This window comes from Corvus kubaryi, unplaced genomic scaffold, assembly GCF_017639235.1.
Source record: "Corvus kubaryi isolate FWS band 111438036 unplaced genomic scaffold, C.kubaryi_AGA036_p1.0 138, whole genome shotgun sequence".
Taxonomy (NCBI): domain Eukaryota; kingdom Metazoa; phylum Chordata; class Aves; order Passeriformes; family Corvidae; genus Corvus; species Corvus kubaryi.
In genome coordinates this window covers 13,569,275-13,596,011 of record NW_024580672.1, presented here as the reverse complement: position 1 = coordinate 13,596,011, position 26,737 = coordinate 13,569,275, and the positions used below count along the sequence as shown (strand labels likewise).

The 26,737-nt window shown below is 44.5% G+C and overlaps 1 protein-coding gene across 4 annotated transcripts in view; it reads left to right on the top strand.

Moving 5' to 3' along the window:
* XPNPEP1 (X-prolyl aminopeptidase 1) overlaps positions 1 to 26,122 on the top strand; it is a 31,600-nt gene extending 5,478 nt beyond the window's left edge. For 3 of the 4 annotated variants that reach the window (XM_042019283.1, XM_042019281.1, XM_042019279.1), the window contains 18 exons: positions 5,017 to 5,080; positions 6,797 to 6,901; positions 7,177 to 7,269; positions 8,207 to 8,350; positions 8,713 to 8,808; positions 11,016 to 11,097; positions 12,026 to 12,236; positions 14,942 to 15,031; positions 16,321 to 16,371; positions 17,494 to 17,552; positions 18,232 to 18,309; positions 18,822 to 18,893; positions 20,513 to 20,573; positions 21,403 to 21,472; positions 22,644 to 22,817; positions 23,666 to 23,742; positions 24,417 to 24,515; positions 25,570 to 26,122. In XM_042019283.1, coding sequence (XP_041875217.1) covers positions 5,017 to 5,080; positions 6,797 to 6,901; positions 7,177 to 7,269; positions 8,207 to 8,350; positions 8,713 to 8,808; positions 11,016 to 11,097; positions 12,026 to 12,236; positions 14,942 to 15,031; positions 16,321 to 16,371; positions 17,494 to 17,552; positions 18,232 to 18,309; positions 18,822 to 18,893; positions 20,513 to 20,573; positions 21,403 to 21,472; positions 22,644 to 22,817; positions 23,666 to 23,742; positions 24,417 to 24,515; positions 25,570 to 25,698 — 1,755 coding nt within the window. In that variant the 3' untranslated portion in view covers positions 25,699 to 26,122. The remainder of the gene's footprint in view (positions 1 to 5,016; positions 5,081 to 6,796; positions 6,902 to 7,176; positions 7,270 to 8,206; positions 8,351 to 8,712; positions 8,809 to 11,015; positions 11,098 to 12,025; positions 12,237 to 14,941; positions 15,032 to 16,320; positions 16,372 to 17,493; positions 17,553 to 18,231; positions 18,310 to 18,821; positions 18,894 to 20,512; positions 20,574 to 21,402; positions 21,473 to 22,643; positions 22,818 to 23,665; positions 23,743 to 24,416; positions 24,516 to 25,569) is intronic. The other variant, XM_042019282.1, reaches the window with a different exon arrangement.
* The last annotated feature ends 615 nt before the right edge of the window (positions 26,123 to 26,737 follow it).

The window sequence follows — 26,737 nt, the reverse complement described above, 5'->3', positions numbered from 1 at the left end:
GTCCAGACTTGCCTGTGCCCTGGGACCATATGTGCAGCATCGTGTTTCCTCATAGGGAGGTCCAAACTTGGGCAGGTAGGGGGAAGGCGTTTTCTGCAGCTGCTATTGTCTGCTGCATTCCTGCCTCAAGCTGCCTCTGTCCGTATATAACTCTGGTTTCATTTCACTAGACATTAAATGCTGTCATGTGAGTTGAAGAATGTGACCCTCAGGACTTCTGAGTTTTTCTGTTGCTTTCTTTTCCTTGACAGAGTGCAGTTAAGCAGAGAACCCCATGTTGCTATTTCCTGCCAGGCGAGTTGGTCAGGTTTCTCTGCAGAGGGAATCTATCTGAATGGAAACGATTACTAAAAACTGCCGATTCTGGTGCCTCCTGAATAGCTGGTGCAGGATTTTTTTCTGTGAGGGCTGGGAATTGAGGCAGTTTCTGCCAATGACAGAAACCTGTTGATCCCAGAACAGCCTTACTGATTCCAGGTAAATTGTGATGACCTGTGATTTGAAAACTTCTCCATGGTCCACGCAAGGGTTTGTTTCCTGTGTGCAAACAAGAACTTTACAGCCCTGCAGTCAGATTTTGCTCTTAGGCAGCTCCCTCCATGACTCAGAATAATTATAGCCAAGCGTTTGGTGGCCTAAGCCATTTCTTCCCCACAGCCCAAACAAGCTATGTATTGCTGTCCTTGCTTCTCTCGCCTATTCCTGAGGCTGTCCTGGCATCCACATCACAGAACTTGTCAACAAATAGGGCTTTCCATCCTGTGGTGTTGCCACAGGGTTTAGATTGGGGGAAGCTTTATTCGTTTCTGGGTTGCAAAGGAACCCCTGGATTGGACTGATGCTGATATACCCTGATGCTGCAACTTGCTGACTAATTTCTCTTTGTAACATTGGGAATGTTGATGAGCTGTGATTTCTGTGATGCTTTTAATATTGGTTTTCCTGCAATTTCCTAGATTATCATACTGCCAGGAGTCTTGCTACCAGTTGTATCCTTTGCTTTCCATGTTTGGTTGTATAAGAAACTGAAAGACTTGCAGAGCTTCTCAAATACAGCTGGCTCTGACTCAGGCTTAACCAAGGCTGCCTTGGATTTGTGGCTCTTGCACTCAGCCTTGGATGTTGGCTGGCTGCTTTAATCTTTGAAATTTTTGATGCTGGTGATAAGAAGTCAGAGAAACAGACTCTTTCCTTGGGGACATGCGTGGTCCAGAGGCTGATGAGAAAGGAGGACAGTCCCAGCCAAAAGTGGAATGAAGCCCAAAGAGTCTCATTTCTTTTCATGCATGCTGGGTGTCTACAGGTGCCCAAGGATCATGAAGGGATGAAAAGCCATGTTTTTGGGAATGAGGCACCTAAGCCCTTTGTGGTTTGGTTAAAAATGTCTGTCAGAGGGATGTTGCAGTGGTAAAAAGCAGGATCCATTTTTATGTTGAGTCAGTGTGTGTTTACATTGCATCTGGAGTTTGTCCATATGGGACTATTCAGAGACTGGAAGAGCTGCTTCTTAATGGGCGTGAATGATGTTTGGATTAGAGCTTGGGTTTGGAGCCAGGCACAGCTTAACTGTGGCTGGCTTCACCCTCCAGGCCTTTGAGGCCTCCAGACTCAAAACAAATTTGGTCAGGTTTGGCTGGTTTGCCACATGAAGAAAGCACCTGTCCAGCTTAGGGCCCTGTGTTTGGCTTGGCAGAGGTGCTGTCTTCTGCTCAGGGCTGGCTCCTCTAACACACACTTGTGCTGAGCTGAGGAATCAGCCGAATTATAAAGCAAGAGATGGTTTGTGCACAGGTTGCTCTGACCTGTTCCAGATCTTACCAATGCAGTTAGGTTTCTGGCAGTGAATACCTCCCTCTCTCCAGGTACACAGCAATGTTTGTTCTTTAATGACACCAGTGTTGTGCCTCTAAGGGTAGCCAGATGCAGTTTGCATTGCTGATCTTGGTTGACATTAGGCTAGAATGAGCTTCAACATGTTTACAGCACAACCATGCAGGCTCTGGGGATAAGCAGCACTGATTTTTTGGGGGTTCTTCCTGGCTTAGCTGAGGGGTTTTTGTGATGTAGCCCCCAGTTTTGTCTGTGTGACTGACAGGTGTGGTGAAAGGACTGAGGAAGGCCAGGTTGAAGGCCGTCAGAGCTGCAAGACAAGCCCCGGGGAAATACCTTGTTCTCACTGTGCTGTGGTCTGTGCTTTGTGTGGCATACACAGGTGTTCCCCATGTAATTTTAGCTTGTGCAAAACATGGGGTCATCTTTGCACAGTGGGGGTTCCTGCATGGAATAGAACAGGTGCGTGTGCAAGAATTCAGACTGACAGATGAATGAACTGTCTTTCCCTCCAGATCCCTGATACTCCCTTTTAAAGCCCTTCTGCCTCATTGTAAGCTCTTAAAACACTCCCTGGATTTGTCTGTGAATGGGACAGCATGAGGTATGTCCATGCAGTCAAGGTCTTTGCTAATTTGGGTCAGCTTTTACCAGATCTAAAACTGATACACTTCTTTTCCTTTTGTATTTTTTAAAAATTGTTTTCATCCATTTCACTCTTCTGTGGTATTAACCCATGCTATGAATGTGAGGTTGCTTGTCTGCACAAGGAAACTAGTCTGTAGTCTCTGCTGTGTTGGTCAAGAGAAATGGAAAAGAAATCGCTGGTCTGATCTGAGATGCACTTAAATGATGTGATCCATGATGGGAAATTTCCAGTATCTCCTTCAGGCACTGGACCCTGGGAGATGGTGTCCCACCTTCAAGCTGGGAAGTGTAGGGATGGGGAGTCATAGCAGTCTAGGAAATGTTGGAATGAGGAATCCTCAGGTCCAGCATCGCTCTTGCCTTTGTGTTCTCTCCTGCTGCTCTGAGACAGGCAGTGGGTGATGCCTTAACAGGACTCCTAGAAACAGAGACTAGACAGGAGTAAGGGAATAAAAGTAGGTATTTATTTGAAAGGCCTTCAAAGATACACCCTGGGGAGCCCGAAGCTATTCTCAAAATGGGCCCCAAGATGGGCAACAGGTCACGAGTTCTTCACCCTTTTATAGGTTTGGTTCATTTGCATATCAGGGTTAATTCTCCAGTTAGAGCTTCAGTTTTCCCCTCAGCTTACCCCCGCTTTAGAGGCTCTTTGGTTTATACTTTTGGCCTAGGAAGGTCTTGGTGTCCTTGGAAAGCAGATCCAGAGAGGCTTTGTTATGTCTACATAGCATGAGAGAGTAGAAATTAACAGGCTACAAGAAACTTTCAGAGTTACACACTAAGCATTGTAGAATTTGAAAAATATAAAAGTTAAAACCTAAGGCATCATGGGGAAACAGACGCTTGATTCTGTTCCCTCAACAACTTTGTCCTCTGTCTGCTGATGCCTTTGTCATTATTGGTGACAATGTGCTGTGTGGGGCTGAGGGATCCACTCCATCAGCTAGAGCTGTGCTGAGGGCAGCCCTCCCTTCCCAAGGTGGGTATCCCAGCCTCCCTCCTCCCTACAGCTGCTGAGCGTGTCACAGCCCTGTGGGGCTGGACAAGAAAAGGCACAGGAAACTAACTGGGTCATAGAGGAGGGCACGCATGGTCTCCATATCCCCCTCCTTTCTGCCAGCTTTCACTAGTGTTTGGATAAAATAGAGGATTTCTTTGGACCGTATACCAGAAATCTTCCTTGGCAACTGGGAGCAAAACCCACTCAATGAGATCCTCTTTTGGGCTGTGAGATTTACTGTCCCAAGGTTCAGCTTCAAAATGTTAGTGGGGAATGGTTGGTTGGCTTCTCCCAGGAAGGAAGAGACATGGCTGTTGCAGAAGGGATTTGATCATGGCGTGATTTGGAGCAGAAATAAAGGGTTGGTCCCAGGTGCTGTAATTTGTGCTGCTCACTCCCTCACTCCTGTGCTTTGAACCCTCTGTCTTCTTTAGAACAGTGAAGAGTAACAGATTTGAAAGGAGTATTTTTTTAACAATCAGGTGATTCTATCACAGTAGAGACTAAAACCACCTGAGAATCGGGCTGTGATTTCTTAGCTCAGTTCCCAAGATGCTTCTTTTGCCCCAGCACAGCTGGGTGCAGAGACACTTTATGGGCAGAGAAACAGACTTGTTTTTCAGACCATTTGTAAGGTACAAATCCAGGGGTTTTGCAGCTCACACGTCAGTGCTGTCAGCCTGGATTAAGCTGATTTGCTGATTTGCACTAGTTCATTAACAGGCCTACTCAGCAGTTCTGACCTACAAACTTGCGAGAATGGAATCCCATAAAAAAGGCATGTGGGCCATGTGAAGGTACAGTTGTTCTTTTAGTTTTGGCAGTTCCTGTTAATATCAGGTGTCTGTGCATTCTCAGGCTCTTCTACAACATTCTGAAAAGATGTGTCCAGAAGCACAGGTTTGGGATGAAGATGGACTAATAGCCTTTGATTCCCTCTCATCCATCAAACCATGGTCTGGTGGTTTTGGCTGTAGTCGATTTTGAGTAGGCAAGGAAGAAGTGAGAGGATCCGTATCTATTTATGAGAGGTCCCAAGGGTTAAATTTTTTACAGTCTTACCACCTTGATGATTTTCTTTCAATGTCACAATTGCAGAAAAAAAAGTCTTAAAGGAATTCTTATAAATGCCAGTGAGGGGACTTCACTGGAGATAGTGAATTTTACAGATTTTAGGTGCTGATTACTCTGGTCTCCGAGATCGGGGGGTGCTTCTGGTTTCCCTTCCCTTCACATTGCAGACCTGATTTATTTGTTGCCCAAAGGGGAGGCTGAGTGTGAAATAAACGTCTGCAAACCCTGAAGCACTTCAGTGTTTACAGATATTTGTGGGAGAAAAGTGCTGCAGCTTAAAAAAACCCCACCAGTTGAACATAAATACAGTATAATCACAGTGGAGTAGAGCCCAGGAATTTTTAACTCATTTTGTTCTCTCTGTGGTGTCCTTTAGGAGAAAAAGCTTATCAAAGTATTTGTCATCAGCTGATTGTTTTTTTTCCCTGCTGCTATAAATAATTGCTGCCTCTTTTGTTTTCTAGAGCGAGTACATTGCACCCTGTGATTGCAGAAGGGCATTCATCTCTGGATTTGATGGCTCTGCAGGTACCTTTCCAGAACTTGGGTTCTTGCATAATTCTCCTCTAAAGAAACAGTTCCATTCATGGCATAGAGGCAGGATGGAAAAGAAAATCTATCCAGCTTGTTTGGACTGTTTTATTCCCATTTCAGCATCTGCAGAATAGTGTCTTGGCTACCCGCTGGAATTATGTAATATCAGCGGAATAACAAGTTTTTAGAAAATGTTCAACCCCTAAATGAACCTCTCATAAAGTAAAATCCTGTTAACTCTTTAATGTGGTGCTTGTAACCTGTGGTCATTTCTTTTGATGTGCAGCCAGTATGAACAGATTTTTACGTTGCCCGTTCGGGCTGGGTGAGTAGTGGATGGACTTTAGCTGGCCTTTCTGTTTAAACAGAGCCAGGGCCAGAAACTCTGCATTTGGAAAATGCACTGTGGAAAAGTTTGCTTATCTTGCCGAGACAGGATGTTTTCTTGGCTGTAGGATGGGTCTGTGTTTCAAGAGACCTAGTTTTTACCCTAGCTGTACCCTAAGCTGTGCAAATTACTCTGCTCTGTGGTTGTTGGAAAGTCACTTTAGTCTACTGAAGTTTTTTTCCCCTCTAATTGTATATCAGTTTAATAAATACTGGTACCTCTGTTTGGAGGGTCTATTCATCAGTTCCTATGAGCTCTGGGACCTCATTTGGAAGGTGATAAATCCAGGGCTGTGGGCTGCTGTTAATGGCTCACATGAATCCTGTACTAATTTTGCCCTTTCTGTGTGACTTCTTCATAACCTTTCTCTCTAATTTGTGCCCTTGTTATGTACTTGGAAGGTCTGTTCCCAGCCTAATGCTCAGCAAATCAGTGAGGTTTCACACAGGGACTCACCTTGTGTTTCTTGCTTCATCTTTTCAGGCTGAAGCAACTTAAAATGGGGTTGGTGTTGGGAGAATTTGGTAGAAGACAGACAATGAGTTAATAATTGGAAACTCTGCTCTGCTAATCTGGGCATCAGTTTTTGGTGACAGAGAGTATGGTCAAGATGCAGTCTCCAAAGACTTGGATTCACTTTCAGTTTGTGCCATGGTTTGTTCTGTTTTATATTGTCAAGGGCAAGGCAGCTTGAGTGCCTTGCTGGGGTGTCACTGCTCCTCAGCTGTCTGCTTGCATCCCTCCATCTGGAGTCAGTGGAATGGGACAGACAATGAAACCAGCAGAAGTTTGTAGTCATGTTTCCTGTTCAGCCATCTCTGCTAGAGCTGTAACATTTGGGAAAGGGGTGCAGCTGACAGCTGGGAGTGACACCCATGTCTGCAGGCTGGTATCAGCTGATTCTTGTGGGTGGCCAGAGCCCAGGCTTCCTCCCCAAAAGAGTTTGGGATGGAGTTCAGGGATGTACAGTATGTGTCTTACTGTGACAAGAGCCAAGTGGAGACCACAGTCTCTGTTACAGTATGTTTGGAAAGCCCCATTTACCCAGTTCCACTGTCTGGCTGAGATTTGCTTAAGTTGAGTTCATCTGAGGCAGTTCATTAAGGTGCATCTGTGTGCATACTGTCTCCAACAGGATTTAGAAGGTCACAGTGCAGGGGCAACAGTGAATGTCTCCACTGAAACAGGAATAGCTTTTGAACAGTCATCAGAGGTGCCTTTTAGGGAATTGGGGTGAATTTCAAACACTGTCCCTGCTGTCTGTGTCTCTGCATGGTGGCAGCCCAGCCTGAATCACCCCTCCTTTCTGCCTCCCTGCCTAGGTACCGCCATAGTCACTGAGCAGCACGCAGCCATGTGGACTGATGGACGCTACTTCCTGCAAGCTGCACATCAAATGGATAACAACTGGACACTCATGAAAATGGGTATGCAGGAGCCTGGGATACTTCTCCACTGATCAGTGGAGAACAGTCCCTTTGCACATGTACAGCTTCAGCCCTAGGGATATATCCCATCATGCAGGGACTTAGGGACATTTTGGATACACTGCTTCTGCTTTAGTGTCCTGTGAAGACTCTTGTCTGTGGGTCTAAACATTCATTAGTAGATATATCTGATGCATTAGCTTGGACGTTTTGTATAGTGTTGGAATGTTTCAATGTGACTACTTATTTGAACTTTTTCTTTTAAATCCTTGAAGGTCTGAAAGATACACCAACTCAGGAGGATTGGCTAGTGAGTGTCCTCCCAGAAGGCTCGAAGGTGGGAGTGGACCCTTTCATTATTCCAGCGGGTTGGTTTTACTCTATGTTTTTAACTCTGGGTTGGGCAACTAGATTTTGCTTCCTTGCTTCTCTGGCTGAGCTGTTGTGTGGTGATGTGCAGCTAACCATGTCTCAGATGTAGTGGTGGTTAAACTGTTACGCAAAACAGGTTAGATTTTGGTTTAGCTATGTATCACAAGAGTTCCACAGCAGTACATTGACTCCAAAACACAAGGGATGAAACTTGCTTTCTAGGCTTGCAGTGACTTTACCTGAAAAGCAGAATCCTGATCACCAATTTTTGTCTGTGCTTTGCCTTGTCACGGGCACTTCAGTACAAAGGTGCTGAATGCCTTGGCCAGCATGTGAGCAAGAACACCCAGGCAAAATTCATGCTGCTACTCCTGCTTGGTGGTCTTGGGATCTCTGCAGCGTTCCCTATAGGAAGCACAGGGAGAGGTATCATTTATATCATAGTATCCATCTATTCATGCTTCAAATCATGAGGCCCAGTGCAAAGGTCACTGGAGGCTAGGGGAGATATTTGTTTGTTCAGATGGACTGAGAACCTGTCTCATGGCTGTGTGGAAGCAACTCTCATCTTGTCTAGCTTCGATCTAGCATGGTTCTGCACTGGGGGAGAGGACACCCTTAGGGCAGCTTCTGCCATGGCTTCTTCCAGAGACTTCTGTCTCTCAGCTGGAGCAGTTCTTCTTCAGCTCAAGGATGAGGCTACAGGACTGTGAGGTTCTGTACCTGCCGCTGGCTGTTGTGGCGTGTTTGTGGAACTGTAACTGCAGTAAAAGCAAAGTAATTTTGCTTTCTTTTTTGAGGGAATGGGAATAAAGCGGGGCTGGAAGGAAAGGAGAAGACTCTGATTCTTGAGTTTGACCTCTGTGAACATATGTTGTTGAACATATGTGTGTTCCTTAAAGCCACCACTCCTGACTTTCTTCCCTTTGGCAGACCAGTGGAAGAGAATGTCCAAAGTCTTGAGAAGTGCTGGCCACGACCTTGTGCCTGTCAAAGAAAACCTGATTGATACAATCTGGACAGATTGTCCTCAACGCCCCTGCAAGCCTCTCATCACGCTTGACCTGAGTTACACAGGTGAGAGGCTTAACTCCCAACAGACATGGGTTGTTCCTATTGCCCTATCCCCTTTTGCTTTTCTCTTACAAAGGAGAGAGAAAAACAGTACTGCAGCACAATGTGGTCTCTGTGAATAGGTCAAGAAGGTGATCAAACCTTAGCTAATGAGCCCTCTATCCTCAAAACTTCAAATAACTATTTGCTAGAAGTTAGGTAACTTCAAAACAAATCCATGGGCATCTAGAGGGCAGCTCCTTTGAGATAGTTCATATCAGTTACTAGAAAGGAGTGAGGAGCACAAGCACAGTATGTTGGTCTGTATTTACTTCATTATCCCCTGCAAAGTTAGGCACTGTAGCTTTTCCTGTTGTGTTTTGCAGGGGTCAGCTGGAGAGACAAAATTGTAGCCCTCCGTTCAAAAATGGCTGAGAGGAAAGTCATGTGGTTTGTGGTAACGGCCTTGGATGAAGTAGCATGTAAGTCTTTGCATCTCCTTTCTCAGTTCTTTCTACAAAATAAATGTTCTTCCTGCCTTGGAAAGGAAGAACCATGCCAGGGTGAGAGGCACTTATGACAGCATGTTCGTTAGACATCAGTTAACTTCTTATCAAGTACAGTGGTGGTAACAGGTCACAAACAGCAAGCCTGTATTTCTGCACCGTGCCTCATTACACCAATGCAGCTCCTGAGTATATTTTTGGCCCAGGAAATGTAGCAAACCACCACCTTTGTAAAACAGCCCAGGCAAAGGGAGAGGAAGGTCATGTATAAAGCCTGAGGCAGCGTGATGGAAAAAAAAAGACCTGTGAGATATTCTGGCTGTAAAATATCCCGATGCTGCCTCACCCATTGGAAAGATGGAGACTGTTTTCTGCTGTGCAGTCTGGGCTATAAACAAAGCAGTGCAACATGTGGCTTTGTATACATAAGGCAAGGGTGGGGTTCACCGCATTCACAGTAATCTTCCTAATTGTCACAACTTCTTAAGTCAGTCTCTACCTCTCCTGTGTTCAGCCAATGCTTTGGTTAAAACAAGTATGTCAGGGCTCAACTTGTTTTTCCAGATCATTTCAACCCAGGGTCTCACTAGAGTCCCCTCTGTGTTTGGGGCCCCAGGATGGCTGGGTCTCCACATGCTGGCTCCCAGCCCAGTGTGTAGGAAAGGAGAATGGCCAGAAACAGCAGTGGTTTCCCCAGCACTGCTGTTCCTAGTACTGTGTGTCCTTTTTGCAGAAATCACCAGTGCATGGACTGCTGTAGGGGGAGTGTAACACTGGCAGGGTGTGAGTGCTGCTCATGCCTGTGCCCCATGTCTGATCTGGAAAGGTAGAAATGGAGGTGGTGTTTTCCTCACTCCAGCACTGCCAGCACAATGTCCCTGGCACTGGCTGAAGCCAGCTCGATGAGGTCTGTGGGCTCTCCTGGATCTGGGACACTGAGCAAAGAGCTTGTTTTGTGAAAGAAGTACTTCTGAGAGTGGTGAATATGACTCCTCCCTGGGGAGGCCTGCATGAGCAGAGATTGTATGTCTCACGTTTTCAGGAGCATCTCCAATTAAATTAATGATAAATTGGTGCCCTGAGGTGGTTTCAGATTAAATGTCTCCAGCAAAGTGAAGCTTGGTTATGAATCAAGAGTGTTAAGATGAACCAGAGAAGGTCATGAGACAAGCTCATTTTCGAGTGCCTGGTTGATTTCTTATCCTAAAGGGGGAAGGGGAGAAGTTGTGTTTTAATTTTATCTAATTCAATTCACTGTAATAAACTCCAGACAAGTTCCTGGGGACAGAAAAAGAGCCACAAAGGAGATTGTTGCCTTCTTACTGCATTGGGAATTGACTGAGCGAGGAAGTTTGTACCCATGCAGTAAAAAGTTCTTTGTGGCTCTTTCCTGCATTCAAGTGACCTACTCATTCCCTGGGGAGAATTAAGCTCTATTTTTACTTTCATGGCAGAATTTGCAGTTCGATGAATACAGTGCTGGGTTGTAATTTAGGACATGTTGGTTCTTTTCCCAGCTGTCCTGCTGGCTGGCCTTATTGGCTTGAGTAACTCATTTCAGCTAATTGGATACCCTGGAGTTTTTATTTGACCCTAAAATCAGAATTTTAGAGGTGCTGAACATCTACTTCCCCTCTTGACTTTGTCTGGAGTTGTGTTGGATAAAATCTTTGTGAAAAATAGCTGTACAGTCTGAATCTGAGATATTGGAGGTGCCCAAATGAGAGACCTTTTTGGGGTATTTTAGTCTCGCCTATTATGTCTTCCTCTTACCTCAAATGTCAAAAGGATTGGAATGAAATGATAGTTTGTAACCTTGAAGGTTTCTGGCTGTTAAGGAGTGAGCTTTTATTGCGTTGCACAGACCAGAAAGGGCAGACACTACTTTTATACACGTGTCCTTGTCTTTCCTTGCCTGTACCTGCTTTTTTCCAAGCCAGCCCTCCTTTAGAAGTTAAACACCAGGGAGTGTTCATACTGTGGTTGTGGTGCCATCTCCTGGCAAAAATTTAGGATTGCCGGGAATGCAGCAGGCTGTGGGACAGCTGGGTGGGAGCTGGACCCACGGCCTGCACCCATGACATCTCATTGCTTGCCTGTGTTTTTGTGAGATTATTTTTGGCTTTCTCTAATATTGCAGAAGATGAACCAGGACTGTGATTCTTGGTGTTCTTATTTTCCAGGGCTTTTCAACCTTCGAGGCTCTGATGTTGAGTACAATCCAGTGTTTTTCGCATACGCTGTCATAGGAATGAACACAATCAGGTGCTTGTATTCCCTTCTTCTGTTCCCCAAGACACATTTTTCGGAGGGAGAGCTGTTCTAGCAAAGTATTTGTCTTTTCAAAACGCCTACACTTGGGTACTTCAGTGTCCTTTCTGAGCACTTTTGTCTTCAACATTAGTTACTCTCCTTCCCTGATCAGAGCTCTGCTGCAGTCCTCAGCATCTTGGCTGACTTGCTGGGTGACCCTGGGCATGATGGCTGAGTCCTCTGTCTGTCACCCTGAGGTAATGTGTAGGGCCTGTGGAGCTCTGGGTGAAATGTGGGTAAGAGCTGAGCCTGGCCTGGACATTACAAACTTTAGGGAAAAGTCTAATTGCTGAGTCACTTCAAAACTGCAGGACTGTGCAGGAAAGTTTCAGGGCTGGCTTATGACAGAAGGCTTCTTTCCTGCCCCATATATTGAGCCTCAGCAAGCACAGTTCTTTTAGATGCATCTGTAAGCTGCTGCCTAGATCCATCTAAGGTAAATCCTGGCTGGGTGAGTGAGTACAGGTTGTGTGTGAGGGTTGAGCTGAACTTTTCAACTCAGTGAAAGTGAGAGCAATGTGATACTTAGAACTACAGTAGCTTTTCTGTTTTCAGATGTTGCCCTTAAAAATTAGAGTGTGGCTGTTGTTTTCCTCTGTTACTTTCCTGTTTCAAGCACAGTGATGGGATGTAGCCATTTTGCATGTGTCATACGAATAGAAATGCTGTCAGCTCTTTCCTCTTACTGGGGTAGCACATCTTAATTTCATTTAAGCCGTGTGCAAGCCAGTGGTTAAAATGACATAGGACAAAGTAGAGTGTATAATTCACGATTTCCTTTCTCCCTGAAATGTTGCCAGAATGTTTTTTCCTTCCCTCCTTTACTCCAACCAGTTTCAGATGTGGTCTCACCTATTTGTTCTCTCCAATTTTTTCTCAGGCTCTTCATTGATGGTGACCGGATGATGGACCCACCTGTGAGGGAGCACTTACAGCTTGACTCCACCCTGGAGCCTGAGTTCAAAATCCAGGTGATGCCCTACGGATCTATCCTGTCGGAGCTGCAGGCTGTTGGTGCAGGCCTCTCACCCAAGGAGAAAGTGTGGCTCAGTGACAAAGCCAGCTATGCTCTGACTGAGGCCATTCCCAAGGTCAGTGGCCCTAGCAAGGGAAAATACTTTTCTCTGCTTGTCGTAGTTAGGAAGGGTGTTAATGAGGGCAGCTGGCCTCAGTTTCCCCTCTGCAAAGCCCAATGCAGGCTGGAGCTTGTGCAGAAGGGATCCAGCCATGCTGAGGTATTGAGGGGTTGTTAATCCTGGGGTTGCTCCTGCTGGACCTGCCCTTCCAACTCGCTAAGCCGATTTATCCAAAGAATTGTCAGCTTAAGATAAAACAAGTACAGTGAGAGAGGGGAGGGAAGAGGCAGCAGGGTGAACTCAGGTCATTCTGCCCACGGGTGGAGCATTAGCTTCATGTGGACAAGCAGCAAGAACTGGAAACTTGCAGAAATTGAAGCAGGAAAGTTGAGCAGGACTTCTGGGAGGGTACATTTGGCTTGATCTGAGTGTCCGAAGGTGGTTGCCCTTACTTAGTTCAGTGACTTGAGGATATCAGGCAATATGTGATGTCTTTTACTGAAGGCTGGAGGGACAAGATGACAGAGTTTTTGTAGCAGGGAACCTTGTGAGGACGCAGATAAGGTGCAGGCACTGGTTGTCCATGCACTAAGTACATCTGCCGAGGGACAGTTGTAGCATCAGAATAATTTGTGTACACCCATACTCACTATATCTTGCTACCCTTTTGAACTTGGCTGGATAGGACTCCCCCTGTCCACCTAATATTCTAATAGCCATGAAAGAAGATACTTGGGGAAGGACACAGCAGCTTTGGACAAATAAGCTGCTTTCCATACATCTTAGGTACATCTCTTGTTTGCTAGAGCTCACATTCTCTGGAATACCATCCAGTTACAGTGATGCCTAGTAACTAACAGATACTGTGAGTAAATATACAGTTTTTTTGTCCCTGTCCAGGGTTAAATCTTCAGACACCATCAATCCATTTCTAGGCCTAATACAGAATACTGACAGCATAGTGGCTGTGAAGCATTCAGGATGAATTGTTGCTCTTTTGACTTCAGAGTAGGGAGTCCCTTGCTGTAGTCATAATCAATGGTTTATCCCCAGTTTGGTTAAGTTGCTGTAGTTGATTTATGTAGAGTATCCATATGGAGAAGTACAGAAGGTGTGACCTAGATAAAGGAATAAAATGAGTTAGAGTGACATTATTTACCCTGCAAGCACTGGAAGTTTTGGCTGATATTGAGTCACTACAGTGCTGCATGCCCTCTGTATGCAATGGGGAGAGTCCCTGTTTTGAGGAGCTCTGTGCAATAGAAAGCAGGCAAGGAAGACTGAAATGTCTTGATTAAAAGCCATTTAGTGAGTCACTGAAAGAGCCAGTTTTCCTAGTTCCTCCCTGGCTCTCCACCACTTCAAAGCACTCCAGGCCAGTTGCTCAGCTGGTGTGAAGAACACCAGTGATGGAAGTCCATCTAGTGTCTGTCTCCATCAGAGCCAAATATTGACACTGGCAAAAATCCATTCCATTATTAAACACAGATCTGCAAACGCTTTATAGATTTGTTTACAGCTGCATGTAAATATACTTTTCACAGAAGATTAATAGTACTTACCAGTATCTATGAAAGGCAAGCCAACCTAAGAATCTGACTATTTATCCTGACTGATAAAAGGACTTTTCTGACTTTCTTGTGGCTTTTTCTGTAATTTAGTTTCTGCGTTATGTGGTGTCATTGTTTTGCTGTTTTTAAGAATTTGGAAATTGTAAGCCTGTAGGATTTATGTGAAATTAGTCTTTGCAGAGTGTCTACGGGGCCTTTCCTTGAATTTGAGTGATTCTTTGTATGCTGATGCATTTGAAGTAGGAAACAACATGTTGCTTGGGCTGTGCTTCTGTAGGTGCTCATCCCATCTCCTGATATATAATGGGTAGAGCAAAGAACTGTGGGGCAAAGGACTTAGTTCTTCTTCCTTCTTCTGATGCCAAGTGTGACAAGATTTGAGCAAGTCACCTCAGCTGGTGAATTTCTGAAGATGTGCTGAAACCAGCCAAGCATTCCTGCTAATCTAAGGGCAGGTGGTGTTTGAGGAAGTATGCAGTGGTAAGGGATCAGTTACTAGTTCTTAATGCAGGGTCACCCCATCCAAGCACAGGAAAGCTTTGTCTCAAACCACTGATGTAAGCTCCTTTCAGAACTGGCAGCATGTAAAGCTGAGCTCTGCAAAGGCCTTTCACGTTTTTTGGGGCCTCAATGTGTTTGTCAGAGCTGCTGATCATTAACAGTGGTGACGCTCAGTACTTGGTACCTGGGCTGGGTACCCTTTGCTCCTTGCTACTTGAGGGTGACTGTCAGGTAACAAGTCAAGGTGGCTTTTAGGTCTGTTTCCACAGCCTAAGTTCCACCATAGCATCTGGAAGTAGTGCTTCTCATTGGCCTCTGGGCCTTCAGTGTCCATCAACAACAGGAAACCTATGGCTCAGACACTGATATAGATCTCTGGTATTTGGGAGATCCTGGTCTTCACCCTGCTTCATGACAAGCTGTTATTTAGTTCTTTGGATTTCCCTATGGCTGTTCTTCCTTCAGTCAGGGACTGTTTTTCCTCTCTATTCCCCAGTGCACTTAGCTGACTATTGGCAACCAGCATCTCACAGTGCTGAAGGTTGAGAGGGGCTACCAAAGTACAAATTGTGGCCAGGCTGAGTTATTAAATCTGTAGGATTATGTAGTTTGACTAATCCACAAGTAATCCCTGTCCTTCTGCTGCAGGCTTACAGATACCTCACCCCATATACCCCCATCTGCATTGCAAAAGCTGTGAAGAACGCAGCGGAAACGGAAGGCATGAGGAGAGCACACGTAAGTGAAGCCTTGAGTGTCTCCTTGCACATGGCAACAGGTTTGCTTTACCTTTAGGGAAAGAAATAATGTTTTCCTTTCAGTTTTTAATGCTTTGGATAAAAAGCAAATAAGAATTTGGATGGCAGGATAAAAAAGGCTTTTTTTTCAGACATCTGCTGTTGAAGCAGATTTTTTGCTTGTTTTGCATTCCCTTGAAGAACAACATTTGCAATAGTGTGAGGAAACAGCCTTGCTCTGTGGGAAGACTGTGCAGACTTGAGAAGTGTTTTTTGGAGTGTGGGCCCTTAAAGGGATGTTCTTTCCCTTTTGCTAGTTCTGTTGTCTTTGTCAGTGGAGTCTTCAAATTGTTATCACTTGAATAAACACAGCCTAAAGAACACAGAAATTCTTCGACACATGGTGCAAAACACAGGCCAAGATGTTCAGAAGCAGCCAGTGTCCTCAAAGCACTCTTTTAGTCTTGTCATCATGACACTGGAAATGAGGCTTCCATGAAATGATTTCCCAGGAAGCTTCATAGTTTCAAGCAAAGAAGCTGTCTGTGAAACAGGTTCGTGGTGGGGCTGAACTTGTCTCTTGTTTATTTCCAGTTAGTTTTCAAGCAGCAGTTTTCACAATAAGAGAAAAGTGCCAGTTGAAGCAGGGCTTGTCCCATATTTTCTGCAGCTTCCTGGGAACCAGTACTTTCTATTTCAGTGCTTTTCTCTCCCTGTTACTTAAGGGGAAGTAAAAATAGTTGTACTGAGGCACTTTGTCACCTGCCACCTGAGGACAAAATTGTGCCTTGCTCTTGTACACATCTCCTGCTTCTTGCCCCTGCATGCTGCAAACATGTAGAAAAAAAAAGAAAATAAATGAAAAAAAATAAGGCAAGAGAGCCAGAAGCTGTGTGACAGAGACTGTGTGGTGGCCGTGTGCCCAAAGGACATGTTCCCCTGTTACATCAGCAGATGTGTCCTGTGGTTGCCTTCTGTGATCTGAGATCCAAGATCTTGGCTGTTAAAGCAAAATTGCCTTGAAAGTCATGTGTGGGGTAAAGCCAGTACTTCAGACAGTAAGATATGTCCCAGCAGTAATTATTAACATTCATTTAACTCTCCAGATACTTTTTCAGTGTTTATATAAATTACAGGGTGCAAAACCTGAAAATACCTCTTGGATCATCTCTTAGTTTGTGTTTCTGAAACTTACAGGTTGAATTCTTTTGCATCAAAACCTGTTTATACTGAGGCTTGATAAACCTTTCTTCTTCTCAATTCCCTTTTCTTGTGCCTATTTTAACGTAGATTAAAGATGCTGTTGCCCTGTGTGAGCTCTTTAACTGGCTGGAAAAGGAGGTATTGTATAATTTTTTTTTTAATTTGGAGGCTCTATTGCTGTGTAAAATTCTTCATTGGCATAAGCATTTTGCAAGTCTTTATAGTGCCTTTGCTGAAAGTGGGGAAACAATTGGGGGTTTATCTGGTGGTTTGTGGTTTTTTGCAAGGATTTCAATCATGCTTTCATCCAAGGCTGAATTAATTTTTTTGAAAACATATTCCCATTTATTTTACACAGACCAAAGCTCAAACAAGTGAGAAATGACCTGAGCAGGCTTAGTGTAGTGTTAATGCTGTCTTGTGCTGGTTTGCTAGTGTAAATAATAAAATAACATTCAGTTTCATACAATACTTTGGAATTATTCTCATGATAATCAGCATTGTCTGCCATTATGAACAAATTTGGTACTTATGAATGGGAGGTGCAGTGAAAATGGGATAAAAACAAATTACTTGTGTATTCACTGGGTTAGAAGTACACAGTGGATGTGCAGAGTGCCAAGTGTTACACAGCACCTTACTGAGCTATGCTACTGCATGTCTGAGTCTATTGACTTTATTTTTGGAGAGGGCTTGATGACTTCCAGAAGGTGCCTTTTTACATGTCTGAGTATCTCAAGAAGTCAACCTCAGGGATTATGAAACCTTGCTCTTGCCCTGCTTCGCTTGTTTTCCAGTCCAGGGGAAGCTGTGTCACAGGTTTGAATTTATCAAATGCCTAAAGTAAAGTTTAACACACTTTGTTTTTTCTGCAACTGCTTCCATTCCCATTTAAAAGCATAAAATTTCTAATAGCATGGGCTGTTGAAGAGAGCTATTTAAGCTTAGTGTAACCTGACTGTGAAGAGAATTGCCTTGTGAGATGTTACCTCTGCACATCCCAGTGAAGTTAGTACTGCACTAACTGCTCCCTAGTCAGGGTTCAGCAACCCTTCTGTGACAGTCTCCACTTCCTTCTCAAATGCCCTCCACAGTATTGCTGGGTTTGTTTGTCATTACTGAGGAATGAGGACAGAAAACCTGGAAAGAAGCCACTTCCAGACTGGGTTTCATACTGCCCAGACAAGGCCCAGTGCTTAAGCATATAGCATTTTCTTTGCTTGTCGCTGCACTAATCCAGCCCACGTCTTTGTCCACCAGGTTCCAAAGGGAACAGTGACAGAAATAATTGCTGCAGACAAAGCAGAGGAGTTCCGCAGGTAAAAAAATGAATCTACTCTGGGGAAGTTTTCTGGGTGGCATTTTTTATCCGTTGCTTTTATTTTATTCTTTAAAAATGCATCTCACTTGCAGATATATTTTACCTGAGGACAAACCTATACTAATGGATTTCCTTGAAAACTTGAAAGAGTTGGGAAGAATTGGGTCTCTTGGGAGATACAAGTCCCAGCCCACTGGATCCTATCCACTTTCCTTTTGAGATAGCAATGACGAGTGCTGCAAGTTAGGACACTTTAATACAAGATAGTTGCTTCCTTTCCACAGAGAAATTTATGTAAAAAATCTCTTCTGATAGAGAAGGAACACCATTTGTTTTGAGAGTTACTCCCACGTGTGCATCAGCAGGACCTCTAAAATGCCTTTGAGTAAATAAGTAACAACGCAGAAATTGTTCGTCACATCTCTTCCTGGGTGGTTCGGGTGGTGAATTTTCTGCTTATAAGGAAGAGTAGCTCTGGAAAACAGGTCTTCACATGGCTGGGAGAAGAGGGCTTCAAATTGTACATTTCTTCTACCCTAATTTGCTTGCCCAGGTGCTTTCAAGACCAAGGGGAAGGCTAAGGTGATGTGAAATTGAGGATGGGGCACTCCAGGTGCCCTAGGTGCCTGTTGTGCTCCTCTCACTTGTGCTGTAGTGATCACAATCTTTTCTTTCAGTCAGCAGAAAGACTTTGTTGAATTGAGTTTTGCTACCATATCAAGCACAGGTCCAAATGGAGCCATCATTCACTACAAGTAAGAGAAACACAGCTTCTCCTTGCATCCCTCAGCAAACATAGTTGGAATGAGCTGTCTCTCTTCTTCATGGAGTCACAACAAAGTACTCCAGGGAGATGTTGCTTGCTATCTTTCTTTACTCCACACTTACTAAATAAAGATCTTTCCCTGCTGGCAGCATGCATGTATTATGATGCTGATCTGCTCAGGGCCATAGAAAAGGGCTTTTTTGGGGCTAGAAGTCTGGGAAGGACGAGTATGAAGTGCCACAACTGTTCTGAAATACATCCAGAAACAGAAGTTGAGGGTTTTGCTGGAAGCAGCAAAGGTCTGTACTGTAGTGCTATTTGCTGTATGCAAATCCTCTCCTCAGTATGATCCCTGGCTCAGCATGTGTGGGATTTCCATCACTGCCACAAGAAATCAGAGCCAACACATCCAAACTTGCACTTAATATGGTTTCTGGACTGCAGATGTGGGCTGGAGACTTAAAAACTGTGGGACAAAAACCTTTGTGTTTAACTGAACAGGCCAGTTCCTGAGACCAACAGAACGCTGTCTGTGAACGAGATCTACCTCCTGGACTCAGGAGCACAGTACAAGTGAGTGGATGAACAGTGCTGAGCTGCCATGTTTTCTTTTCCCCATGACCCCTGCAGGGTCAGCTCACAGTTGCCTTGGCAAGTGAGGCAATGTGGTTTTGAGCAGACAGCAGATCAGGGCTGCTGACAGGCCTTGTTGGGGTCGGGGACAAGATGTCAAAGTACATTTCCCATCTGAGTCCCATCCATCCCTCAGTGTGATGGGAGCTGTGCTTTAGCTGATGGTTTTGGTATAAAGTTGCAGGAACAGGGAGCAGGCCTGACTGCCCTGGCTTAGCCTTGGGCTGCCTACTCAGCAGCCTGCACAGCTGGGTGAGGCACCTACCCTGCCAGGATCTGCCCTGTGGGCAGATTTGACTGATATTGAGGTCAGAACAAGGTGGGGCGAAGAAGCAGGACAGCACTGCCCTGTGGTGCTCTCTTCCTTTTCAGTGAGACTCAGAGTCAGGGTTCCTCATCCCAGTGGCCACTTGGGTCTTGGATATGTTTTTTGGAAGGCATTATATCTGAAAGCTCACTCAATGCTGTTTTGACAGTGCCATTCAGTGGCCTCAGTTCCTTTATTGTGGAACTCTTGACTCCCTGGAAAATGAAAGAAGTGATGTTTTTAACCAGTGTAAATAGATGAGAAGTGGCTTGTTCAGGAAGACGCAGGACAAGCCTGGCTGATCCTTTGAGATGAGCTTTGTCTTTAGAGCTATGCCTTTTTGTTATGTCAGTCAGGAAGAGCTTTGAAAAAGAGCCATACAGACATCCTTTGATAAGATTTTTACAAGGAGATCTTTTTTCCTCCCCCCGATGGCCTAATTAACGATTTCCTTAGTGCCACTATGAAAAGCAGCCCTTTGGATACAATGTAAGCTGGACATCAATGGCACTTACCAGAGCATTGTGACAGGGATGCTTTGCTTGTCCCTGCTGAGAAGTTAAACCGTGAGTTCTTTGTGACCATGGCCTGTGTGTGCTGGGGAAGAGCACAGGGACAGGAGTGAGTGTTTCAAAGGGAACTCGTTATTTCAAGAGCCATTGTGGTTTTGACAGCAGGCTCAAAATGCTATTTGCAGAAGGAACTTAGAGCCAGTTTTGATCTATTGGATTAACCCCTATCCAAATGCAGGATGATTTCTAGAAATCTTAGCAGAAAACATCCTGAGGATGAAAGGGATACTATCTCCCCTTACACTTCCCTTTCCTGAGCTGGTAGCTGTCATTTGTGCATAAGTATATGTTTAAAAGCTGTTAATGAATCACCTTCCATTCAAATAGCCTAAATTTGGTCTGTTCTCAATGGACAGGTACCAGTTGCTAAACCTCAAATTAGCATCGTTTTTATGAGAAGTTTAGATTCCAATTTGTGAAGAGCTTTGGGATGCTTATGTTTGAAAGATAACAGTTAGAATTGTAAATCATTATTGCTACATCTAGGGCACTGTGTTCAGGAATTTTTGAGATTAGGGGCAGTTACATCATCAGTCTTGTGTAGCACAGAGCAGATGACTTTATCCATTTATGAGCTTGGTTGGTTTGTTGCAGTGTGACTGGGTCTTCTGTGCATTCTCACTTTGATCTTTATTTTTCTCCCATCCCTTTGGTTCCTGCATCTTTGTTTGCCTCTGAAGAGATGGTACAACAGATGTGACCAGGACAATGCATTTTGGCACACCATCAGCCTATGAAAAGGTAAGCTGGCATCACACTGTGGTTTGTGATCTGACCCTTATTATTAGAGATACTTAAATTAGTAATATGCCCTATTGCTACGTAGTCAAAGTTCTCTATCGAGTTACCATTTATTTACCAGTATGTGGCAGCATTTGGATAAAGACTGCAAAGGAGACTGTCATACTTCAGACTTCCAAAATATAAACTGTTATAGAGAATTGACACCTTCCTATCTTAAAATGCACAGTTCTCATCTGCAAAATGACATGTTTCTTCTAAGAAATAAGAAAATCAGCAAACTGAGGATAAACATTACCGGTTTGTCCAATACAGGAGCCAGGAGGGTGTAATTTAGTGCAAGGCTCAGTGTTTGATGCAAGGCTCCAGTCAGATTGTGCCTAGTGTACCATATGAAAAATCAGTCTCAGACTTACCTGAAAAGGTCTTTGTTGAAAATTCACCAATGTAATTTTGTTTATTTTAAATTGCTTCTTTAACTTTTTATTAGTCTTAACTAAAACTAATTTCATTATTATAGTTCACTTAGCCCAGGAAGTAAAAGTACAGCCACAAAGGACATCAGTCATGTAGATCAGGTGAATGCTGCTGCTAAACCTGCAGTCTGAGTTTGTGATGCTCTCTCTGTAGTTACTGGAGAGGGATCTTCAGAGTGATTTAAATGTCTTTTACTCATGGTTTGCTTTGGCATTTCCAGCCACAGGAGACCACAAGCAAGTTTTTCCATATCTTTCACAATTTGCTACAAGATGCAGCCTTTCTTTCTCTTCTTGGGAAATACAAAGCTTTTTCTTTCCCTCTTTACTTATGGCACACATTTCTTTGACAGGAATGCTTCACATATGTCCTGAAGGGACATATAGCTGTGAGTGCAGCCATCTTCCCAAATGGAACCAAAGGTGGGTTGGTGAGTTGGAGTGTTTTGACCTCTGAAGAGCCATTAAGTGGTCTGAGAACAATGTTATGATTGACAGGTCTAGGCAGATTAGGCAGATGTTGATGTAACTGTCTGTTTCTGTCACAGCAGTTTGGATTCTGGATTGCTGATGCCTTTTCTCTCAGCATCAACCAGTGCTGAAAATTCTGAGGGGGGAGTCCAAAGGATATTGGAAGTGCTCTGGCTCTAGGGTGATAGTGACTTTCATCACTCAGTGGCACTCTTAACACATCTGTGACCTTTCTGTGCTTGGAGGTTGTCTTTATTCTTTACTAATGGCCCTATCAAAGTGAGAGGTCCCTTTCCAGCTTCATAAGGACTGGCTAATTCTCTTCCAGTTACTGTGGAATCTCTTATATCAGTGGGAAAATACTTGGGGAAAATGACACACAAAGGAGCTGTTTTGATTTTGTGCAGGAGAAGCTGTGACATACATCCACCTCTGGTGAATTTGTTACAGTTATTTTCTCCCTGATCATACCTTATACAAAACCACCTCTTTTTAGAGATTTCTTTAGTTTGCATTCTTGGGTAGGCAAGTTAAAAGCAGCTGCATGGTGCTATGAGAAACCCAAACTGAAACTGAAAGGTGTCTGAACTTGGATACATGGGTGTTCACATGCAGGCAACAAATTCTGTGCCCTCTGATTGAAACAATGTGAAATGGGTGGTCATCCAGGCAAGAAGCCTGGCTGATTAGTCCACCAAATACAATTGTCAGCTCTCCTATTTTCAGTTCAGTTAGTGCAGCTCCTTTTACGAAAGGTACTGAATTCTCTGTGGGACCTTTAACCATTAGATTATTTTCTGAAAATGCCAGTGGAACAAGCAGCAGTGCAATGTTTGTTACAGACCGTCTTCTCAAGACCTATGTAATGGAAGAGAGAGGGGCTCTTTAGCTGAGAAAGAGCCTGAATGTCACAATTGTCAAATCTGCCCCATAACTTCTAACCATCCAATGACTTGCTTTCTTTGGTTGGTGGTGGTGGAAACTTTTGATGGGGGTGCTGGTAGGTTTTTTTTGTTTGTTTTTTTTTTTTTTTGCATGTTTTTCAAGTTTGAACCTTCAGTGTGATTATCAGTGTCTCTGAGGGACCCTGACTTGATTGAATTCTCTCCTTGTCTGTCTACAGGTCACCTTCTAGACTCCTTTGCCCGCTCTGCCCTGTGGGACTGTGGCTTGGACTACCTGCATGGGACAGGACATGGAGTTGGCTCTTTCCTAAATGTACATGAGGGTCCTTGTGGCATTAGCTACAAAACCTTTGCAGACGAGCCCTTGGAGGCTGGAATGATTGTCTCTGATGGTATTTAGCACTGGTGATTCTCTCTGGTCACTGGGGAGGGACCAAGCTCTTAAGGGACCTGCAGATGACAGGAAGGGTTGGATCAAAAGCTCTAGGCCTGCTTCCTCAGCTTGTTGTTTTAGTTGTCATTTAAGCTGTCTAGGTAAAGACCCTCACTTTAGCTTTTCACCTTCCATGAAGCACCTTTGCAGTGGGGTGCTGCAGGACTGCTTCCTGCTCTCTACAGCACAGGCCACAGAAGAGCTGTGCTGACCAGCTGGCCCTGGCATACTGTGGAAGAACTGGCTGCAGTACAAGGTGGACACCAAGCTTTCAGGAGCTGATCCTGTCTTTGCTATGGGCTATTTGAGGCAGCTGTTAAATCTTTGCATGCCTCATTCTTCCAGTAGTAAATTAACAGCCTGCTGGGGTTTGCTGAGAGACTTACATTCCTTCAGGGCTGCAAAGTCCTCTCAGGAAGTCAGGGGAACAGTCTCTAAAAGAGTGTTTTGAGGAAGGGGTTACCCACCTGCCTTTCATGAAGACATTAATATTTTCAGAGTTTCTGGTATTTGTATATAACACAAGAATTCTGTGCTCTCTCTTGAATTCCAAGGAGCTTCTGAAGCTTGAGGGCTGTCTGTCTTGTTTCTGCTCTCTTTGAGAACTTCTGCTGTCACCTTGCTCGGGGCTTCTGTGCGGGTTTATTTAGTAGCATCAGAAATTTGTTTGCCTCTGTGGTTGCCTGATGTCAAGATTGCTTAGTGACTTCAGTGGACTAAAGACATAGAGGGGAAGTTTGGCCATAGGGAATAAGAACTTGCAGAGTGCAGCAATGTGGCTTATTTAATTACTGTCTGTTTCTGCAGAGCCTGGCTATTACGAAGATGGGTCCTTTGGGATCCGAATAGAAAACGTTGTCCTCGTGATCCCTGCCGAAACCAAGGTGAATAACCTGTTCAAGATGCACCTTTCTCCATGACTTGCTGGTTATAAAATTTAAAGTACTGGAACTTGAGGTGGGACCATGCTGCAGACAGTTAAAGCCTACTCAAGATTCCTGGTCTCCAAACCCCCACACTGGTGAACAGTGGTTCTAAGTTGCCCTTGTTAATGGGGGCACAGGAAACAGCTGCAGAGTTTCCATGGGTTGAAATGTGTGTGTGAGAGTTGTTTTAAATTGTTTTCTGTCTGTGTCTTGAAGCATCTTTTCAGCCCCTTGGAGTCATTGCTGTAGAACTGGTTGACCTCAAGTTGTGATTTTCCTTTCTGGTAGAGAGTCCTCAGCAGCAGTAGAAATGAAACTATAGGTCTTGACACTATAGTTGCCAGTCTGGCTGGTTATGCTTTTAGAAGTGCCAGACTGAAAATGATCATATAGTCATCAAGCTGAAGTCCTGTATGATTTTTGACCTTTAGAAAGGGACCACTGAAAGAAGTAACTAAGGTTTATATTGAGATTCTTTGCTTGAGCTGTAAGAAAAATGTTACTGTAAGTTGCTACCCTCTCATTTGAATGTTACCTGGGTTGTTCTGTAGTGATGACATAACCAAGGAGTAAGTATGATCCAGGTGGAGCTGTTTCTAAAACCATACAATCCGTTTGTATTTCTGCTGCAGTACAATTTCAAAAACAGAGGGAGCCTGACTTTTGAACCCTTGACCCTGGTTCCAATCCAGATGAAAATGATTGATGTTAATTTGCTGACAGAAAAGGAGGTAAGTAAAACAGGTTTGCATCGCCTTCTTTACACTAGAACCAGCTTGTTCTGTTCTGTTTGCAAGAACCACTGGCCTTTGTTCCATTTCATAGATCCAGAGAGCAATCCTGAGCACTCTGACTTATTTTTAAGTTTGATCTACTTTGAAGTGAGGGGGTGAACTAAACGAGCTTTTCAGAGGTCCTTCCTATCTAAGTTATATGATGAGGGCAGTGAGGGTCCCACCAATTACGTCGTTTTGGTAGTTCCCTTAATATGATACGTGCTGCTATCATCTCTTTTCCTACTCCTGCCTTAATTTGCTTCTGGCAAATGTCTGTCTTATGATGCTGTTTCCCCAAGGACTATTGTGATGACTGTTCCATCTTGTCTCTATCTGCTTGTGACCAGTCCCATTCAGGCACACCCCATTGTTCAGTACATAGCAACTCTGAGCAGACTTCTCTGACACCTGCTCAGCAGCATTTATTTCCTGAACAGCTTCATACTCTAAGCTTTCTTTTTAAGTCTCCCACTACCTTCTCCATGGCATATTTCATCTTGTTTTTCTACCATACTCCTTATTTTACCTCAGCACATCCTCCTCTTTGGAATGATAACCCTGTTTTGCATTTCTGTTTGCTGAGGAGGGTTGTGGAGGGTACCAAGATCTGCCCTAGGGTTACCTGTTCAGATCAATAGGGCAGCTTCTGCCTCAGGAGTGCATTGTCCAGTTACAATTTTGCAAAGCTGTTTATTAAACTGTGCCAAGGCAGCTATTCAGACTTGCTGGAGGCAGTGATTTGCAGAGACTTTACTTGTCAGCTGAATTGACTCTTGTCTCCTCTGAAAACCCAGGACAAATTGCTTCAGTTCCTACCCTTATCAAATTTACAAGTCACATCCATATAATAGAGATCTGAATCCTCTTCAGGACAGGATTCCAGCGCAGCCTAGCAGCTCAGACCCAAAGAGCACAAGGGCCTACCAATGTTTTTGGCTGTACGTAACTTGTAAGGTCACGAACTCTCTTCTGTGTGTGTGCTGACTGTCCTACCCCTCCCTTTCTCCAGTGTAACTGGGTGAACGAGTACCATCAGAAGTGCAGGGAAGTAGTTGGAGCAGAGCTGGAGAGGCAAGGCCGGCACGAAGCTCTTCAGTGGCTGCTCCGGGAGACGGAGCCTCTGGGCAGAGTTCAGTAGCACCACCATTGTCTGCGGTGTGTGGAACATCAGCACGGCTCCGTGTTCCCATCACCTGCGTCTTCTGGACCTTGGCACTACTGGGAGGACATTCTTCAATAAGCATTTGGAAATCAAGAAGGGATTTCATGTAGTGTTTCTTGCCCCACAACACGTGCGGGTAAGGTGCGGCTGAGGAGGGTTACTGTCTGAACAAGTGTTTTGGGGGAGGGATTGAGCATAGAAAACAAACAAAATAAATCAGCACGTTGCCTTTGAAACAGGGGTCTTATTTCAATAATGATTTTAAGAGGCAATACTGGAATATTTTATACTGTCTGGTTTTTCACTGTGAAAACTCAGTATTTTTGCATACTTGGGTTCCAGTTGCTAAGATGTTACCCACACAGCAGGACTGATTACTGAATAAAAGATTCCAATCTGCTGTTTGCTCCATCTGTCTTCTCTTGCAGTCAGTGATGTGTTGGGTTTGGCAGCTTGAAGAAGGACAGGAACCTCATCTTTCCACCTTTACGTGTGCATGCAGCTCAGACAGGGAAGAAATATGTATAGGACTGCCTGGTGCCAGGCACTGGGCAGAGGTTATGGAGAGAGCTGGCAGGAGCAGTCGGTTCTGCGTTGTGACAGGTCCTGGAAGGATATGGAGGCACTCAGCCGAGGTTTGTGTGTGCAGAGCGCCCGGGCCAGTACTTCTGTCTATTGTTATGTCTTACTGCGTGCTTGTTCAGCCCATGGCAGTGCAGGATGCGTGGGCAGTATCACGGAATTGCAGCTCTTCCTGGACACAAAGCAATTAGTAAGTTAAAATAAATAAATATGCCCACAATGGACAAAGGCCGAACTCTGCGGTGGGGTCAGTCGGCGCGGCCGGGCCGGGCAGGGCGCAGGGACACCCGGTGGCCGAGCCACGTACTGCGGGCTGAGCGCTTTCCTCGGGCATTGAAGCTTTCACTGCAAGTGTTCGATCGAAACTCAGCTTCAATATCGGATATTAAGAGAACAATCGGGTAACAGCAACTTAAATTCCTGATACTTCAAA